Below are 20,913 nucleotides of genomic sequence, written 5' to 3' on the forward strand. Positions count from 1 at the left end.
AATATCTGGCCCTCACAGATGTTATCTAATTCCAGCTTTTATCATCCCTTACTATTGGGCTATGTTGAGTAGGACAGCTGGGAATTGCAATCAAGCAAGTACTTGAGGTCCACATGCATGCTACCACTACTACAGACCAATCACATTCACTGTCCTTGCATACTTTCCATATTGGTACCTATTATCTGTAACCCTTATTCAACTAAATGCAGTATACAAAATATGTGGCTCTCCAGCAGTTAAACTATAATTCCCATCAACCCTTTTTATCGTATCAGATGTGAATTGAGAACATACTGCAAGTTGCTTCTGGTGTGAAAGACTCGGCCATTGCCCAGGGGATGCCCGGATGTGTTCCCATCCTGCAGGGGGCTTCTCTCACATGGGAAGCTAGGGCTGACAGACAGGAGCTCACCCCATCTCGTGGATTCAAATTGTTAACCTTCAGGTCTGCAGTTTAGCTGGCACAGGGGGTTAACCCCATTGCACCCCCACAGCTCCTTCCCCATCAAACCTAGCCACTGGGAAGACCACGCTGACTGACAAATTCTGGAAGTTGTAGTCCAAATCTCTCCTCACCAAGTGTTCTATTTGACTCCATCAAGAGATTTCCACAAAAGAAAAAAGGACAAATTCTGTTTTATGCTTTATAGTCTCTCGTGCTATATGAACTCTGGTTTATAGCTAATATCATCTTAGTCTCATGCAGTGGTTTCACAAACATTTTAATGAACTGCAGACTTTATTTTTAAATACCTAGATCCACCTCCTCCCTTGTTCTCCATGGTTTTGTAAATGACCAGTGTCAAGAGAATTTGTGCAGATCTCCAAAACTTTCCCATGACTTTATGACATTTTAATTTAAAGCAATGAAGATAAAAAGGAGTTATAAATGATTTACATCATTTAGATGCTCAAAAATGCTCAAGACAGAAAGGCTAATATTGTATTTTATTATGTAAGACACAAAATACAAAAGCAGAAACAATACCCTAACTCAGGCATTGGAAAACTTCTGCCCTCCAGGTGTTTGGGATTTCAACTCCCACAATTTCTAACAGCCAGTAAGCTGTCCAAAACACCTGGAGGGCTGAAGTTTGCCCATGCCTGTCCTAGCTCAAACCAGAGTAATAGAGGACATGGCAAAATATATTTCTATCTGAAAACTGGGTGATGGTTTGTTGATTCATGGTATTAGCTTAAGTATAGATGTTCTATGCTCCAAAGCATGCCAAATATCTCTATCTGAAATCTGGGTGATGGTTTGTTCATTTAAGTTAGTAGCTTAAGTATAGATTTCTATGCTCCAAAGCATGCAGTAGCTCAACCTAAAATTAATGGCAACTATTCCTTGTGCGTTTTTAAAAAAAATCAATTATACTGAACACAGGTGAAACTATAGCATTTGATATATATAGACTTGGTAGAAATGTGAGCATTAAGGCAGTCCTAGAATTGACACAGACAGATACTGATCATTAAACTAATTGCTGGTTCTCCGTGTGAAACATTATCTCACACACTTGAAATTGAAACTATAACTACTATTTACCTGGTCATCAGAATTTATTTCTGGAAGCACACAAAATTAAAAGACTTGACCTGATCACTGATATCTTACAATAAACTGATGTGACATTGTTTACCTTTAATTCAACCAACATGTTGGCTTAAATTCCTCTTTTCAGGAAAGCATGTTCACTTTCAAAAACTATTTCCTGCTCCCACACTGCACAAAAGCTATTTATTCTAGAGATTTCCTACAACATTTAATTCTTCTCATTTCTACATGTTGTTTTCCTTTTTTGCAACACAAACACCTGAGGGATTCAAGCTTTAACCTGGATGTTTGAGGACAAATGGAACAGGAAAGCAAACATCAATTACAGCAAGAATATTGGCTATTAAGTAACAGTAATAGAAACATTGCTCAAACAATAGACATACAGTACACAGTGAATCATGCCTACTTCTAAGTGCAGACCTAATTAAGTCAACAGCGGGAAGCCGTACTTGCACCAAACTTTCTCCCTGAAATGAATGGGCCTAGCACTAGCACTTGGCTACATACACTAAATATTACAGGGGTGAGGAGCAACGGGGAAAGTGGCCCTATGGTGGTTTGATAAGTTTGCTCTATTGGTTTTAGGCTTTTGGATTCTTTCTAAAGAGATGTTGCTTTATGATTTTATTTAATCTTGTCAAGTAAGAGTACTTTTATTATATAAATACCATATTGATAATAGTGGAGGAATACCTAAAAATGAAAGGGTTGTGAAGCCCCCTGCTAAAAGAGAAGTCAGTGATCAATCTAACAACAAATCAGTAAGAACCAACTTCTGCATTCTTGGCCACAACTGCAGTGCCAAGAAAGGATTCTGGGATCAGAAGTATACTTAACCAAGCAATCCAAACTGGGCATTAACATATAGTTTCTGTTATAAACCATGATTTGTACTGATGGCATCATCCCATAGTAGAAGCTTTCCAGATATGGGAGACAAGTGTTGTGATACAGCCAAGAAGTTACAAATCCCAAAGAAATATGTAATGTTTTTAAAGAGGGCTGTGTGTGTGTCCTTCCTAACTCGAATATCTGTCAAGTACTAACTGTTAGCCTCAGAAAAACAACAGGTTTGGCTTAGGCTTGCCATAAGTCAGAAATAGCTTTTTAATCATTTTGTTTGTTTATTTGTATCAATATTATATTTTATAACTTATTTATTTTTACAAAACATTCAACAATAATTACTTGAAAACATACAACAATGAAGACTGGCATATTGTTGGAACTAACCTTTTTCAAGTATCATGGGAGAAGTATGTAACTAAAGAAAATTCATTCTACTTTTATAAAAAATATTTAACTTTATCTAGTTATTTCAATGCATTTAACACACAATTGCCTTGTTACATCACCTATTCCTAGATCTATACTCCCGCCCCCCAACATCATTCATTCTCAAAACTCACTCAACACTACTTTAAAATTCACATTCATTTTAAAAAATCTAATGTTACTATCACATGGAAAGGTAACATTATATAATGTTACTCCTTAGTAACATGCCACTAAAATACTGAACCACCAGAAAGCAAAGTTGTCAGTATCAGACACCCTTTCAGAAAACTAAGTTGTCAGTATCTCCCACCTAAAATTTTAAAATTGTGGCTGGCCCTCCCTATCCATCAATTCTGTATCCACACATTCATTCACTCACAATTTGGAAATATCCCCCCCCCCCAAAAAAAAGGTCCAAAAAGCAATCTTCTATTTTGCCACAGTTTCATTACACCATTAACTACTCCATCTGGACAAAGTCTAAGACAATACACTGACTTGAGCAAACAAAGGAAATGGTGGTATTATGTGATCCGATTGAATCAAATGCTGGAAACAGAACCAAACAATAACATGGTTTTTATGAAAGCCTTCAGGGTTCAGTTGATTGTATCCCATGATATGGTTTCTATTAAATTAATTTTTTTACTTATCTGAAATTGTCTTGTTTAAAGCAATAAGTGATTTAATATATTCTAAACAGATTTTTCTGTTTGCTGTTCTAAAAATTTTAGATATCGGTGGGATATAAGTATTTTAATCAGTAAATTAGAAGAATAAAAGATTTCTAATCAACTCATTCTATTACTATAGCTCATGGGCCCTGGGTCAGTTTACAACTGGAAAGTCTACTTCCACTCTGTGATTCAATGTTAGCTAAGAGGAATTATTGCTAAAAGATTCAGTTGGTATTTCCACTTGCAATGCTGAAGAGACCATATAAACAGCTTCCAAATAAAGTGTAATTTTTACTATTATAGACAAAATTAGTAAGGTTTAAACTATCATTTTGAAAAGGAAAACTCCATCACCATTACTTTTGTCAATGGACTTTTAAAGTAATAACTACCTTTTCTTTTCCTCAGAGTGACTGTAGAAAAAAAGACTGCAATGACTCAAGCATCAATTAAATCACAATGGAAATTAGGGGTTTCTATCCATTTTAAAAATGAATGAAAAAACATAAGAATTAACTCCCATTTGTTTATTTGAAAGAAATGGAGAATTGAGTGCAAACAACATAAAATATATCCATTAATTCACTCATTAATTCATTAGTTTTCATTTGCTTTGCATCACAGACATGGCACAGAATTCTCTGTTTAAGTCACAGAAAGGGTGAAAAGTCAGAGGAGTAAAATTAATAAGATGGAACACTCTAGTTAAGAGAGCCCATACAAATACCAAAAGATCACAGGAAGTGGGAAAAAGAAAAAGAGTAAGTTGTGCTTAACTCAGACAGTACCTGGGGTATATTTACTCACATTTCAAATTGTCCGTTTGCATGTGCAAGGTGACAGGCCCCCCAGCACACAAAAAATACATGACACAATCACATTTTTGGGTAACAAAGGCTGGAATTTGTTTATTGGTTACAACTGAAAATGGGGTTGAAAGCCACACATGGGTCCTAAATCGTGACATTGGCCAGCCCATGTGCTGAGCCAATAAAACAACCTGATACACAACCTGTATCAATGCTTCTATCTAGTCAATGATAGCAAAAAACAAGAGAAGGTGCTGCTCAGGTTCCCATCCAACAGCCGATCAGGCTATCTTAATCAGCCACAATCTCTGATATCTAGCCAGAAGAAACTATCTCTGTGTCCAATGTTGTGCTGTCACATGTGAGCAAAACTGGACCCAGGGCTCATGTCAACAGTCCCCAAGTTGTGGGTAACTGAATAAAACTCCCCAGAAGAACAAAACACAGAATAAAAAGGGGTGGGTGGGTAGGGTGAGAGCTTGAAGGCAACTGAGCTGGAGGAGTACTTTGATTCTGCTTTATAATATAATAATAACAACAACAACAACAACTTTATTTTTATACCCCGCCTCTATCTCTCCAAAGGGAACTCAGGGCGGCTTAAATGGGGGCAAGCTCAAGCTTTTCCTGCATTGCAGGAGGTTGGTCTAGATGGTCCATGTGATTTCTTTCAACTCTATGATTCTAGGAGCAGCCGAGCCTGCTGAAATACAAGGCAACTGGGACAGAGGGAAGAGGTCTTCCCTCAGGTCTGCCGCCTCCAGCCAATCAGCTCAAACCACAAAGATCAAACTGGCCTCCAACTGACAAGAGTTCTTCTCTCGCCCTAGACTTTCCACAGATATATATAAACCTTCCTTGCTTAGTTTCTCCATACCTCACAACCTCCGAGGATGCCTGCCATAGATGTGGCCGAAACGTCAGGAGAGAATACTTCTGGAACATGGCCATACAGCCGGGAAAACATACAACAACCTGATCAAACTGATTGGCTGTTGATTCCTGTTTTCCAGGCCAGATGTGGAAAGCGTTGGGTGCCACTGGGAGAAGGGAGACCTGAACCTGAAGTACAAAAATGATGTGCGGGCGAGGGGGGTGTGTGTGGGGGGAGGGGGCTGGACTGCAACTGACCTACCCAGTAAGTCAGACAGGGAATAAAATACAGTAATCTTATTCATTCTTAACTTTGCAAAACTGATGTTCTAAGGTGGGTGGGTAGGTTACTAGCATGAAAGGATATGTTGCATCATTAAAGATATGAAAACGCAATGGTTGGAGTTATCATGTGATCACCAGAGCCCACAAGTTCTAGGTTAGTTTGAGCAATTGTGATGTAGTTAGGAACAACCATTATTAATCCAGATAATAGTCCATTTTTAAAGGACATTGCTGTACTTTCTTTTCCACAACTTTTTCTGTACCTTTTATCTCTATATTTTTCTTATATTTTTTTCTCTACAGCATGTCCACTCCTTTCTACTCCTATTCAAAACACAACTGACAGAGAGGTACTCAGAAAAGCATTAAATAATTAGGGCACAACTAAAAGAGAAAGTGTGGTATAGTAGTTTTGTGCTGGATCTGGACAACGGAAGATTAGATTTCTAAGCCAGTATGGTATAGTGAGTTTAGAACTATGACTCTGAAGACAATGTTTGAATCTCTACTTGAACATGGAAACCTACTGGGTGCCTTTGGGAATATCACATCCTCCCAACTTCAGAGGGAGGCAATGGCAAACCCAATCTGAAAAGAGATTGCCCAAAAGAATCCCGTGATAGCTATGCCTTAGGATCATCATAAGCCAGAAACATCTTGGAGGCAGTCAGCTAATAAAAAATACACAGCAATTTATTATGCAGAAAGGCCATAACTAGAGTAACAATGTTCCACTAGAATTAGTCTTTTTTTTTTTTTGGTGGAAAAAAGAATTCTTCAAATGCAAACACAAGTCCAAAACTCTAGTCAGGAAAAGGCACAATGCCCCAAGAACAATATAAATCAATCAACCGAGCCATCCTTTTGTCACAGCAATACACACAGTCTCATCAACATTGCCAATACAATAACACACATTTTCAAAAATCCATTGCTGAGATATTATGTAATACTACCATATCTGGCCACTGAATGCAATTTAAAATACAATTTAATAACTGTACAAAGACTGAATAAGTCACATTGTTTTCTTGAATTACAAGAATACAAATTCTACTCCAGCAGCGCATCCCACCGAGAGAACCAGCAATGAAAAGAAATGTGGAATGCAATGGCTGGAAACCCATTTGGTGTATTTCAAAAACGGAGAAACGGCTTTTATTTCCACCCACTGACTTAGCAGCAGGCACAGTAGCAAGGAGGAGGAGAGTCCATGATGTAAGTTGCTTTTTCAGAAGCTTCTTACCTGATGTGTGTTGCAGGAAGGGACTCATACTGGCGAGACAGAAACAGCTCCCTGTGTTTCAATTGATGTTTCTGTTTATCAGTCAAGTCTACCTCTTTGGGAATTTCAGATTCCTCTTCAACTTCCTCTGCACAAAGAAAGAAAAAAGAGGACTGGTATATTACTCACAGTTCTAGGTGATTTTTTCCACCTATGACCCTTACTTGCACCCTTCTTTTATTAATGAAATTTCTTTCTTTTTCCACAAAACAAGCTAAAAGTAACAACATTTGACTGCTGCAGAGAATAACGTCTTTGGCAGAAAAAAAGTTTAGAATAATGTGTTGTTTTTCCAGCATAGACAAAACCAGAACTTATTCATATTACAAAGGTTCTGTATTATCCTGGATTTGATATCCATGGTTTTAGATGCCTGAGCAAAAGTTTGTGGACTTCTCTAGGTCATCTAGGGCAACATCATTGTATGCATGCAACTGGCCTATGCACTGTCAAAATATTGACTATTATCAACAATTTCAAGTAACAAACAGTCCCTAGGACATATCCCCTATGGATATGGGATCAGTACTGTATTGCAATCTGGATTGCTAAAATATTGATTCATACACTGGACTGAAAGGATTTTTTTCTGTCCAACAACATAGTTGATCTTACAGGTAAAACATTTTTTTCTGTGCCCCAAACAGATCTGGAGTGCCAATGGGAGATTTGCCCAGGAAAGAATGGAGCAGTGAAGGATCGGAAAACACTGGATATAGTTCACTAATGTATATGTCACCTTTCTATCAAGCTTTACACAATGCAATGTATATTAGAAGTTAAAAATGAACATTAAAACAAACAACAAAACATGCTCTATATTGCTACTGTTGACACTGATTTTAAAATGGTCCATTGGTCTTTTTCCCTTCCCCTGTCTATGAATCTGAACCTATATACAAAACTAAAGATAAAGAAAAACATGTGTTTAGTTTTTATTATTGTGAAACATTATGCATTGTTTTTAAACAAGCTTGCTCACTTAATTACACCATCTGAAATTTCAGCAGGTCTTCCTTCTGTAATATCCTAAGGCAGAAGCAGGTAAAAAAAAGGTACACCAGATTTATATATATAGCAAATTTCTGGATAATTTACTATAGATCAGTAAGGCTTTCCAACTCCCACAAGTGTAACAAGAACTGCAGAAAACAGCATATTTTCTCCTTTCAAATTAAGCTGCTAAAATACAGAAAGCTAGCGGAAAGTAGAAGTCAATTAGTATGTGAAACTATTTATATAAGAGCAGCAGTTCTAAAACTGTCAAGAAATTTCATGGTACTGGAAGGGCTGTTGTAGAGTTGTCTATACTTAGGGATAGCTCATTTGTTACCCTATGTCTATGTCCTTCTACTGCCAAACCTAAGCTCGAACTATTTCGCATCTGGCACTAGCTGATGGACCCTAAGGTTCAAATGGGGAGAAAAGAAGCTTCAATAGCATATCTGCCTTGTCTTTCTGTACAGTTATACTCCAATTGTCAAGTTCCCTCCCAAGACAAGTTAGGCTGGCTTCAAACCTTCTGAGTTTTCAGTAGTAGCCAAAACTGTAATATTTCATAGGTCACTGATTTTTAAATCCAGGGGTGGCTGCTCTGTCGAGTTTAACTGTGTATTTACCAGGTTTGAAACCTCTCTTGGCCATGAATTCTTGGGTGATCGTGGGAAGGACATACTCTCAGCATCAAAGGAAGGCTACTTCTGAATAAATATTGCCAAGAAAATCTTGTGCTGGGTTGTCTTAGGGTCTCTTTAAGTTAGAAATGAATTGAAGCCACACAAGAACAACGACACCGTCAACATCAACAACAACATCTTTGGGGCCCTGGTGATAAATGAATGAACGAACGAATGAATTAAAATAAATAAATAAATAAATGGTTTAGATAAAATCTCAGAAACACAGGATTGGAATGAGGACCCACTAGCCCTTCAGTACAATACAAGCACAAATGAATAACAAATACAAAAATAAACCCATCAGGAGTGGGCTTGCCAGCACGACTCAACAGAAAACAGCTTCATAAATCAGTGTGGAATACAAGATTAATAAGACACAGAAATTCAGATATTTCATTGGCATTTGATGACTATACTACTAAAGGATTATTTCTTATATTTATTTAATTATGTGTGTAGTGTGTAGTATAACTCTCTTTGGCTATTAATATCACACTTTACAACACTGAACCCAGGCAATAGAAAAATATAACACAGTTTAGTAAGTCTTAAGTCGCTCTGAGAGCATTTTCGACTGAGGAGTAGAGTATGAATGCTAAATAATAAAATAAATAAAACCTCTACGTTATATACCAATTCTCAGAGTTTCATTAGTGGAAAAATCTCTAGAATCACTTTTCCCATGTAATGTAATAGCACAAAGCCTAAGCTAGAAATTTCATGAGTTCTTCAAATCATAAATGCTACCTTATAAACTACTTTTTCATAAGCAGAAAACACCCCCACAAATATAGAACTACTTTTTGATCTAGCCTAGAATTCGTAATAGTCGTTATTATTCCTATAATTTTCTTTTCTTGAAGCAATTTTTGAAGTGTACATTATTCCTCACTTTCTCCTATTTCTAATCAACTGTGCTCTAAACTCATAAACACTACTGTATAAATTACTATAATTGCTGAAAACATTTCCCTGACTCATTTACTGGCTTTTCAAGTGAATCCAGGGACATTTTTTCTGAGATCACAAGCTCCTTGGTTATTTTATATGTCACATTATTCATGTAAAAAGAGGTAAATTAAGGCACATAGATTTTCAGTTAATTAGCCATCCCACAGTCTTAATTACTTTATCTATTAATGTCCAATGAAGAATGAAATAATTCCTGCATCTCTTTTTTACATGAATAATATGCCTAGATTATATCCACTTGCCATGGCTGGGCAGGAGATTTTTCTCAGGTAGTGATAAGATCTGTTAGGAAAATAAACCTAAGAATCTGCCTAACTTTTGTGCCAGTAAAATTCAGTAGCATTTGATAAAGAATTAATCATTTTAGGAATGTAAAAGTCTGTGTGCTGTCAGAAAGAGCTAGAAAACATAAGTTAGGAATAAATGGAAGAAACACCGCAGATGAACCCATATTAATCTTGAGCTTCAATTAGTATGGTAGACAGTGACTATGTGATATGGGAATTAATCACTATGAGAAACACTACTTCATAACAGAATAGCTTTTTCTTCAAAAAATGTTCTGAGGGACGTACATACGTATATTTTGGAATTACAAGTAGAATCTAAGGATGCATCTACACTGGGCAGTCTGACACCACTTTAACTGCCATGTTTCAGTGCTATGGAATCATGGGTTTGGTGAGGTTCTAGTATTATGCTGCAGTGAAGGCTAAAGACCTCACAAAACTACAACTCCAATGATTTCATACTATAGAGCTATAGCAGATAAGCTGGTGTCAAACTTCATTCATTCTATAGTGTAGATACACTCTAAGATCTACCAAAGAACAAACATTTAAGACACGGATAGAAGGATGAACCTACTCATACCTCCAGCCTAAACCCATCTGGTTCACCTTGGTGCAATCCCCACATAGTCAAATATGACAGCTGTCCAAATGTCAATTTTTATGACTTAAATTTAATGTGATGCACACAGATTTTCTGTTCTTTCATCTGCTGCTAAAAAGCTGCTTTTAAGGGTTTCCCAGATATCAATGGTTGATTCTTCAAGGCTTTTAGGATACATGGGGAGCTGCAGAAAAGAGGTAAAAATGTACCCTTCCTCTCCAGCGACACAGAAGCTGCTTACGTGGGTGCAATGACAACACTGAGAACTATCTTCAACATTTACTCAATCCTATTTAACAGCCTTTTTTCTACACAAAAGATTTAATTAAACAAATCAAAACTGAAGAAACACACAGTAGGAAACAAGGTTAAATACAGAGCTGTAGAATTGTACAATCTATACACATAATAAAATTGAAAATATGTATGTATGTGTGTGGCTGGGGTGTCCACTTACACAGGAAAGCTTTCACTTCCACAAATAGCTATAGCTCCCATTACCCAGGAGACACCAAAGGCCCTCCCTCCAGTGACATTACAGGTTACAGCAAGCACCATGAACATGTACAACAGCCCTGCCAACGTCCTCCACAAACAGCATACTGCCCCCCACCCAAGTGAAGGATTTCATACAGGGACAATTTCCTCCTAGATTTCCTGTTTTTTCCTCCACCACAGACATCCCAGTGTTTCTGACTTTTTCCATTGGTGTGGAATTTGCATGACCACAGCCACTGCCTCTCTGATAACCCTTTCCTTTTCTATTGCACACAGCTAACAGAGCAGAATTTATCAGCAACTGAACATACTAAAAAGGTTTTTGGAGAATTCACCATGATTTATAGGAGTTGTAGGTACTGGGATGTATAGTTCACCTGCAAATCTAAGAGCACTCTGAACGGCACCAACGATGGACCTGGAACTAACCTGGCACACAGAACCCCCATGACCAAGAAAAAATATTGGCAGTCTTTAGAGGGATTTATAGGAGTTATACTTTATATACATCCAGAATGCACTATGAACCCAAACAATGATGGATCTGGACCAAACTTGGCATGCATACCCGTTATGCTCTAATTTGAATACTGATGGGTTTTGAGAGGAATTGGCCTGGGCATTTTGGAATTGTATGTACTGGGATTTATAGTTTGCCTGCAATCAATGAGCACTCTGACCTCCACCAAAGAGGGAACTGGACCAAACTTGCCACACAAAGCCCCTATGACCAGTAAAAATACTTAATTTGTTTTTAAATGCATTTTTGATGTCTTAACTATTGATTTTATGATATTATATGATTGTATGATATGTGAGCCATTCTGAGTCCCCGATGGGGAGATGGAGGTGGCATACAAAAATATAATAATAATAATAATAATAATAATAATTATTATTATTATTATTATTATTATTATTATTATTATTATTATATTATGACACAGCAAACAAGATAGATGTGCTGGATTTCATATCACAAAATCACAAGTCGAACACTTCCCAAGTGTCTAGGACTGTGTGATGTATTTTCGGATGATGCGCGCAGATCCCAGCAGGGTGGCCTTTTGCAGTTGGCAGATCGTGATTTTGTCAATGTCTATTGTTTCCAAATGCTTATTATTATTATTATTATTATTATTATTATTAGTCTTTGAGGAAAATCACCTTGATTTGGAGGAGTTGTTGTTCATTTACAGAGAGAACTGTGAGCCCAAACACGGATGGATCTGGACCAAACAAATACCTGATATACTGAAATTTAATTACTGGAGGGGTTTGGGGGGAGAGGGGGATCTGACCTTCCCTTCTGGGAGTTGTAGTTCACTCACAACCAGGGAAACTGTGACCTCCACCAATGACAGACCTGGACCAAACTTGGCACACAGAACCCCCATGACTAACTCAACCTACTAGAGGGGCTTGAGGGGACTGACTCAACATAGTGGGAGTTGTAGTTTGCCCTACAGCCAGAGGGCAAACTGTACTCCACTGATGATGCATCCAGAGCAAATTTGCCCAACATAACAAACTTTAAGTACCGATGGAGTTTCTCGGGGGTAACCAGGCATGATATCAGTTGTAGTTAATCCACAACCTTATGCATTTTGTACAATTAAAAAATTGCTTTTTCAAATAACCCATGCAATGCTAGGTACCCAAGCTAGTTGCTAAAATAAAACTCACACTGAATGTTAAAAGAGCTTCACTAGCAGGTAGTGGAGCAATGTGCCAGATAAAGGAAGCAATGAATTAACTCCAGGTTTTTAAAGTAATCCTATTTATTATTACAGCATAAGTACAATATTCAAATAAAACAGAAATTACCCCAATATATCATAAATATTTTATATTACTTATAGATAAAATTTTCCCCTAGAATAAAACCCCTAATTTAAATTATTTTCTCCATTCCCTCCACACATAAAAATAAAAAATAAAATAAAACCAACATCCCAGATTCTATCCCAAAGACGTCTCTATGAAAAAATGGCATTTTTTACTATTACGTATATATATGGTTTTAATTTCTGTTATAACTAGAAAAACAATATAACATTTAATTTTCAAAGTTTGCATGAAACATCATGCTTTCCTTTTTTAAAAAATAAATAAAATAAAAGTTAAATATCCACTCCAGGTTTTATAGGTGATATCCAAGGTACGGGACCTTATGCTCCCAAATGTGTTCAAAACACTGAACAGATCCTTTAAAGTTATCCAAAATGTGGAGCACATTTTTTTTTGCCCTAGTGATAGAGGACACATTAGTCACAATATTGCTGAGCTGTTGGAAAGGGAGCTCTCAGCCTCCGCATCTCTATAGCAGCCCACCTGGTACCATGAAACTGCTACACAAAGGGATTGGGCAGACCAAGTAAATGCAGTAATCTAAAGGACCTCTGCACAATAGGGTCTATACACCTTCAGTCAGCAGAAAACTTCTGTTAGCAGAAAACAGCTTCCGGATCAAGTATTTTATGTAATATAGATTATAATATACATTTCAACTGAAATATATCTTCCTTCAGCTACATAACAACCAATATGATCTTCACATTGGTAAATATGATTTAAGTCAATAATTTTAATCAAGGTGTTCTGCATGGCTTCCTGATTTTAATCAAGTGCTTATACTTGTTTGTTTTAATCAGTGGTACAGATCAAATAAAATTTGTTTGCTTTCTTATTTAAATAAGACACACTTTCCAATCTGTACACAGTAGAAAAGGATACTAAAAGAACAGGAAGTCAAAAATAGCATGATAAAAGAGAGAGTGAATGCACATATTTTAAAAGCAATTTTGTTCTTATTTTTAAAACTATCACTTAGTTAGAGAAACATGAAAGAAATTAAGAATCAGAAGCTTTCAGAACTTCACAGAAATAATCTGAGCTCAGTTTGAGTTCTTTGGACCACTAACTACTAACTACAACACCTTTGGTGTGCTTTCTTCATTTATGCAAAGCAACCTGACTAAATGTTAAGATCCTTAGGCATGGAATTTCACTTGGTCTCACAGGTGAGGTCACAAAAACAGTGTTTTCAAATATTGCTCAAATGTGGAAGTATTTCCCAGGGGATATTTAGTGGGCCTGCTCTCCTTCAACCAGGATACAAAGTTTTTATTTAGGCAGGGTTTTGTCTCTAATGTTTGAAGGCTCTTATAATGGGTTGGGCATTTTTCTTCCTTTTTGATTGTTTTCTATGCATTTTATACTTTAAAAGAAAATTATGCTTTTAAAGAGGTGTATAATGTTTCCTCACTTATAGCGGGTGTTCCGATCTAGGACCACCTGCAATAAGTGGGAATCCGCGAAGTAGGGACTCTATATTTATTTTCATAAATACATTACTGTATAGCCTCCCTTCCTCCCTCCCTCTTTTAATGTAAAATACGTACTGTATTCCTGAAGCTGTGACCATCAAGCTGCAGAAGGCTTTATGCATAGACTTGGAGGCAGGGCATGCACCTCCAAAGGAGCCATAAACAGAGGAAGGGAGGCTGCGTGGGAGGCTTGGAAGGGGGACTAGGCCTTGCCGAGGTGGCACTGCTCAGTTTCCATGGGAATGGGCTGGAAGCCCAGCCAGCGCGCGCCTGGCTCTTTTGCTGGATAGTCTCCCTCATGTTGCCTTTGCTGCTGCCATGTTGATTCTGGGCCGAGGGCTGGATGCCCTATAAGCGCTCAGTTGAAAGGGAACAGCTAGGAGAGGGAAGCGTGGGCAGGTGGCCGGGCCTCTTCAGGTGGAAGGGATATGGTTAGACTGGGGAGGGTTTGTACCTGAGGGCTTTTTGCATGGACTTGGAGGTGGGGTATGTAAAGCGTTGGTGGCTGCGGTGGGGCGCACGAGGAGCATTGGCAGCGGTGGCAGGGCAGTGCGTGTAGAGCGTTGGTGACCACAATGGCAGGGACAGTGCCGTATGCAGTGACACTGTCCAGAATGGGGCCCTCAGGGTTCCAGCTGGGGCATGGGAGGAAAGAGGCCCTCCACTCGGCTGGTGTGGGTCCTTGGAGCCAGGCCCTCCTTTGTGGTGGTTTTTGAGGCGCAGGCCGGGCCTACTGGCACTGCCTGCGGGCAGCTGAGGAGGACAGGCCAGGCTGCATGCCTCAGCTGGGGCCCACATCTGAGAAAACCACGAAACAGCAAGTCTGCAAAAAGCGAACCGCGAAGTAGCAGGGGAACACTGTATATAGGATTTTGAAAAATATTTGAAAAGGAAGGTCTTAGTTGGAACCATGGGTCACCATTATCCATTGAGGTTTGGTTCTAGGATTTCCTGGGGAGAGAAAAAACTATAGATATTCAAGTTCCATTATATACAATTACATAGTAATATAGTATGCATTATATTAAATGGTAAGGGGCCCCTGGTGGCACAGTGTGTTAAAGCGCTGAGCTGCTGAACTTGCGGACCAAAAGGTGCCAGGTTCAAATCCCGGGAGCGGAATAAGCGCCCGCTGATAGCCCCAGCTCCTACCAACCTAGCAGTTCGAAAACATGCAAATGTGAGTAGATCACATGACCTGGAGATGTTTATGGACAATGCCGGCTCTTCGGCTAAGGAATGGATATGAGCACCAACCCTCAGAGTCGGTCACAACAGCACTTAATGTCAGGGGAAACCTTTACCTTTATATTAAATGGTGAACAACCCAAACAAGTGCTGAAGAGAGGTTGAACATTTGTGAAATGGTTGCAGGCTAAAATAGCACAGTGCTCAGTGTACTACAAAATCAAGCATTGCTTTGGGGTTTAAAAAAATAAGTGTAGAATCTGTGGAAATGGGGGGCCAACTGTACTTTTTTTTTAAATACACTGTAAGCCACTTTAGGTATTTTTCCAGGAGAAACATGCAACAGTAATAAAATAGCAATGTCTCTGATCATCTAAACAATAGCATGGTTGCTCACCGACATGACTGCCACAAGGTTTCAAGAAGAATTCTTTCTCAGAACTACCTGAAATTTTCAGTGATTAAACCTGGAGTCTTCTGCAGGCAAAGTAAATAAGGTCTTATGGACAGCCCTCTTTCTGACTTATCCTTGACAATAGGGCTGCATATAATCCTGGCGACAGAATGTCTGAGGTGTCTCACAAATCAAAATTAGGAGAGGCCTCACATTATATTGTGTGACTGATTCTGGGAAAATGGCCATTTTTATGGAGAGAATTAGGTGAGGAGAGGATCTGCCAAGGACAGAAAAACAGGCATAGTAAATGATGCCGAAGAGAAAGTTCATTGCAATTATTTTTAATAACACAACAATTAATTAGAGGCAACGACGACATCTGAAAACCATAACATATTGTTCTACAATAAAGACTGGGAATTAAATCAATTTGGAGTAAACAATAATATTAACAATTCTGTATCTATGATTACAGTCAGAACTTACACAGTGAGGGCATTACCAGTGTAACTATAATGCAAAAGCTTCTGAATACTCAATAATAATGGAGTATTGGAACAGGACATCGATCAAAGTCTCATTTGTTATATGGAATGATATCTGTGGTGTATGGAATTCATTGCCAACATGGTTAAGCCCTTTAATATTAATATCTAATTTGGGTTTGGAACCATTTTAGATGGAATTTCAGGAGCAATAGATTTTAAACATTTGGTTCAGTACTTAAAAGTGCCCTTTTCACATTGCACAGATTGACAAACTAACAACTTTAATTAGAAAGAAGATGTTAAGGAGTTTCAATAAAGGATGGGAACTAATAATTAATTTATTGTGGAATACTGGGAAGAGTATCATCAGTGTTAGGTTTTGAAGAATAGTAGGATGGAATGTTATGTAAATGTTTAATTAAAAGATTATAATTGCTGAAAGTGATAATTGGATAATTAGAACCAGCAGCTGTAGTCTTGACTTTTACTCCTTTTCATTATTATTTCTCTTTTTGTAGGTGCAACTTGTTTAGTTTTATAGTTAGCATAGTTTTATTAATTGTATCTGCAGCATTATTCTACTTCGGGTATATTTCGTATTTTGTCAATTTGTAATTTCTCCTTATATGTCACTTTACAGTATATAAAATGTGTGATTTAATAAAGATAAAAGTGGGGTGGGGTGGAAATGCTCATTTTATGGATGATCTTTTATTATTCATTTCAAAACCCAAGCAGTCAATCCCTGTTTAAGGTAAAGGTTTTCCCCTGACATTAAGTCCAGTTGTGACTGACTCTGGGGGTTGGTGCTCATCTCCATTTCTAAGCTGAAGAGCCGGCATTGTCCATAGACACCTCCAAGGTTATGTGGCCGGCATGACTACATGGAGCACCGTTACTTTCCCGCCAGAGCGGTACCTATTGATCTACTCACATTTGCATGTTTTCGAACTGCTAGGTTGGCAGGAGCTGGGGCTATCAGTGGGTGCTCATTCTATTATTTAGTTGGAATCATTAATTCCAGAAACCTACTGCCCATATGATTAATCTAAATATAAGTAAGCTAATAAAAGATGAGAGAGAGATGGATGGGCTTAAGGATAAGGACCGTATATAGGGAAAAGTAAACACATGATGAATCGTTTACAAGTAATCATTTATGGTATTTGTGGAATTCCTCTACTTATACTTTGTCAGCATTTTCTAAAAATAAATGCATTATTCACATTTGGGGGGGACACACTCATTTCCTAGAATTTCATTGTAAATGTAATTCTTATCAAAGAGGAAGAGTTTGGCCTTCCAGATCCTCTTACATAATATTGCACATATCAGATATCTTGTATTAATTTTTGAATATATCAACTTAAAATAAGCAATCAAGCCACACATTCTCAATTTCTGGTATCTTTATTCAAATGGACAGTGCTTAGTTTTATAAAAGAAAAGTCAGTCTTTTGCTGACATTTTCAGTGTTACAAACATCTCGTAAATACTGTCTTGTCACTTGGAATTTCACCCGTACACTCATGCCAAATTGACTTCATGGGGTAATTCAGATTTGAAAATTAGATAAGGAATCGTTTTTATGGAAGGTATGGGCCAACAATACAACTGCTATTTTAAATCAGAGGTTTGATGTTGATGAGGAGTTTTTACCCTTTTCAATTTTACAAGAGCAGTTTAAAATAAGTCTATCAGCTAAATGGCCATGTCAACAAATGAAACATCTGATACAATCCAGATTTGGGCTTGAGTCTTTAATGTATCACCTGGCCCCTAAAAGGCAATATTCAGAGAGCATCCACAAATATGATGCTACTGACAATAAAAAATTCTTCCAAGTAGTCATAGTGAGCAGCATTCAGAGACTCTAAGTCTGCAAACAGAGTCATATCAAGAGAAGACAATATCTCAGATTATCCAGGTCCAAAGTCATTTATAGCTTCAAATGCAAGCACTGGCATTTGGAGTTGTTCCCAAAAGCAAATCAATAATCAACCCAAATGCATGAGCCCTAAATAATTAAGATGTAAATTCCTTAAATGGGCCTTATGCATTCACAAAATGGAAAACATCACTATAATATCACAGTCAAATTAATGGACTATTTTTAAAGATAGAAAATTATTATCTCAGTGTTGCAAAAGTGAACACTTAATGTTTGAAATTTCTTTCCAAGGAAGGCTAGGTGGGCCTATTCCCAGTTGTTCTTCCACCAGTAGGCAAACACTTTTTTATTCAGGCATTTCATGGTCAGTCTGAGTTGGCATAAAGGAGGTAGAATCCTGAACAAAAAAACCCCACTGATGCTTTCCTATTATAATTATTTTTCTTTTATTATTCTTGTCCTTAAGCTATTTTCCCAATGGTGGGGTTAGCATTGCGACTGTCATTTCCACAGGGTTTTGTTATGGGCATCTTGAGGTCGGCAGCGCACATGTCTTCGTTGATGGTGTCCATCCATCTTTTTTTTCTATGGCCATCCACGTGGTCGTCGTCCTGCAATCGCCAAATGTACTGCTGTTTGTGCTAATGATGTTGGCTCTCTTTTCATGACGTGGCCATACCATCATAGTCTTGCTTCCTGCATTTTCCTTTCTGATTTGTTTTTATTCCTAGTCTTTGATGGATGTCATCATTAAGCACATGGTCAAGAAATGTCCAAATGTCCATCTCAGCATTTTCATTTCCACTGTGTTAAGGGCTTGTTCATGTTTCTTTGTTGCTAGCCAGGAGTCTGCCCCATAGAGGCCTACTGGGTGAACAACTGTAGTGTATATCTTGGCCTTGAGTTGTTCAGGCATTTTTGAATCACAAAGAATGCTAGTAGTTTGCCGTCATTTCAACCAGGCTGCATTTACTTGTGACCATACGTCTGGTATTGTGTTGCCATCTATGGAGACCAGTGACCCTTGGTATTTAAACTGAGTGGCCTTTTTTAGTGCTTGTCCATTAATTTGAATTGTTTTTTCAGTTTGAAAGCTAGATTCCAGATACTCTGTATTGGGTATGTTCAGCTGAAGTCAATTTTCACTATCACTCCACGTCTGCAGCTGTTGCTGAAGGGTTGCACGTTTTTTGTGGCCAAGTGTTATGTCATCTGCAGATAGGAGTGTCCATGAATGCATAGTTTGCAAATCTGCTGTAGCAGTGTCCATGTAGTGTATGAAATGGTGAGAGTACTGATTCCCGATGCACGCCAACAGTAATGTTGAAGGGTGGGGAAATCCCTTTTTCTTTTCATAATCTTTTTCTTTTATGATTATGTTTTAATATAAATATTTTTATGTTTGTATCTGTACCTGTTTCTAATCTTGCATTTGCTGAAGAAGTTAGGTAATACAACTCATTTGAACTGAATACTTTTGCATGATAATATTAACATCTAACTCTGCCCTCATTTGCCAGTATCAGAATTAAGTAAAGATAAAGGGGGAGGGGGTGGTGGTGCTGTGCAGACACTTTATCTTTTGCTTTACAAAAAATAATTGCAAATCTTTGTTTGCAGAAACACAATTATCACAAAATTGCTATTTTTTAAAAAAAGAAATGTGAAGAAGGGAAATATTACTTCAAGATATTTTACCTATGCTGTTCAGTCTCAGCTTCAGAATCTTTGGAATTACTAGTTGACTGTATCTGCTGTGCTGAGAGACAAGAGCAAGAAGGCTTATTCCCCAGGTGGCATAATTGAGCTGGGCCAACTGCACTACTGAATGCTTTAAGTCAATCTTTAAATGATACAAGTGTGATAAACAGCTTAAGTCAACATTGTTACTGATGCAAAGCCACATTTTCTCAAGCATGAACAATCTTTAAAAACAAATCAGGGATGAAGACAAATAAACATATCTAAAATGTGGTGGAAGCAGTTTTAATGCACATTTGATGTATGTTTTTATATTACTTATTTGACACATTCTATGGCCCCACACACTACCACTAGGGCCTCATGCCTTTTTCTCTAAACATAAGCTGGGAAAGCCCGGAGGCCCTTATTAAACAATAATTTACCATTAAATTCAAACATGGGAGATTATAGTTAACAACTTTTGAACAAGCCAAGAAATAGGCCAACTTCAAAACACAGTTTCATTTCACAGCTTCAAAACCTTATGCCCAGTGTGGACATAATGGGAAGATGTCTTCAACTAAACACTCCTTGGCATGTTTCCTATAAGATGAATTGGGGAAAGTGAGTGACAGAGGGCAATGCCATTAAGCACTTTAATCATTTAACTTACTAAATCAAGCTGTAATCACCTAAATGAAAGTGTAATCTGCTCCAATACAAACACCTGAGAATGAGTAGTTTCCATGTCAATAGGGAACTGAATCTGGACAAAATTTAAGTCCACACTTTGAAGGAGCTATCCAAAGTGCTGCATTTGTTTTGGTGATAGGATTTCACACAAGGAATGGGGCTTTTAACATTCAGTAGCTACAGCCATTAATCTTGTCTATCTCACTTGTTGCTAGCTAAAGATGGCATTGTTTGAAACTGCTGTTGGTCATCATAAGGAAAGAAGACTACAGCAAATATCCAACGAAGTACCAACTCAATCTGGATGTCACCATGCTATTTTCACTTTGAAACTGCTGTTACTCATCACAAGGAAAGAAGACTAGCACCAGGAATATATTACAAACAAACAACTCATTCCAGACTCTACCATGTCCTTTTCACTGATTCA

The 20,913-nt window shown here is 37.8% G+C and overlaps 1 protein-coding gene across 5 annotated transcripts in view; it reads right to left on the reverse strand.

The window, feature by feature from the left end:
* mta3 (metastasis associated 1 family member 3) overlaps window positions 1-20,913 on the reverse strand; it is a 156,893-nt gene that overhangs the window by 108,983 nt on the left and 26,997 nt on the right. For all 5 annotated transcript variants that reach the window (XR_010003223.1, XM_008115701.3, XM_008115702.3 and 2 more), the window contains exon 4: window positions 6,733-6,859. Coding sequence is in view for 4 of the 5 variants with exons in the window: in XM_008115701.3 (XP_008113908.2) it covers window positions 6,733-6,859 (127 nt within the window). In the remaining variant the exon portion in view is untranslated. The remainder of the gene's footprint in view (window positions 1-6,732; window positions 6,860-20,913) is intronic.

This window comes from Anolis carolinensis, chromosome 1 (genome assembly GCF_035594765.1).
Source record: "Anolis carolinensis isolate JA03-04 chromosome 1, rAnoCar3.1.pri, whole genome shotgun sequence".
Classification (NCBI taxonomy): Eukaryota; Metazoa; Chordata; class Lepidosauria; order Squamata; family Dactyloidae; genus Anolis; species Anolis carolinensis.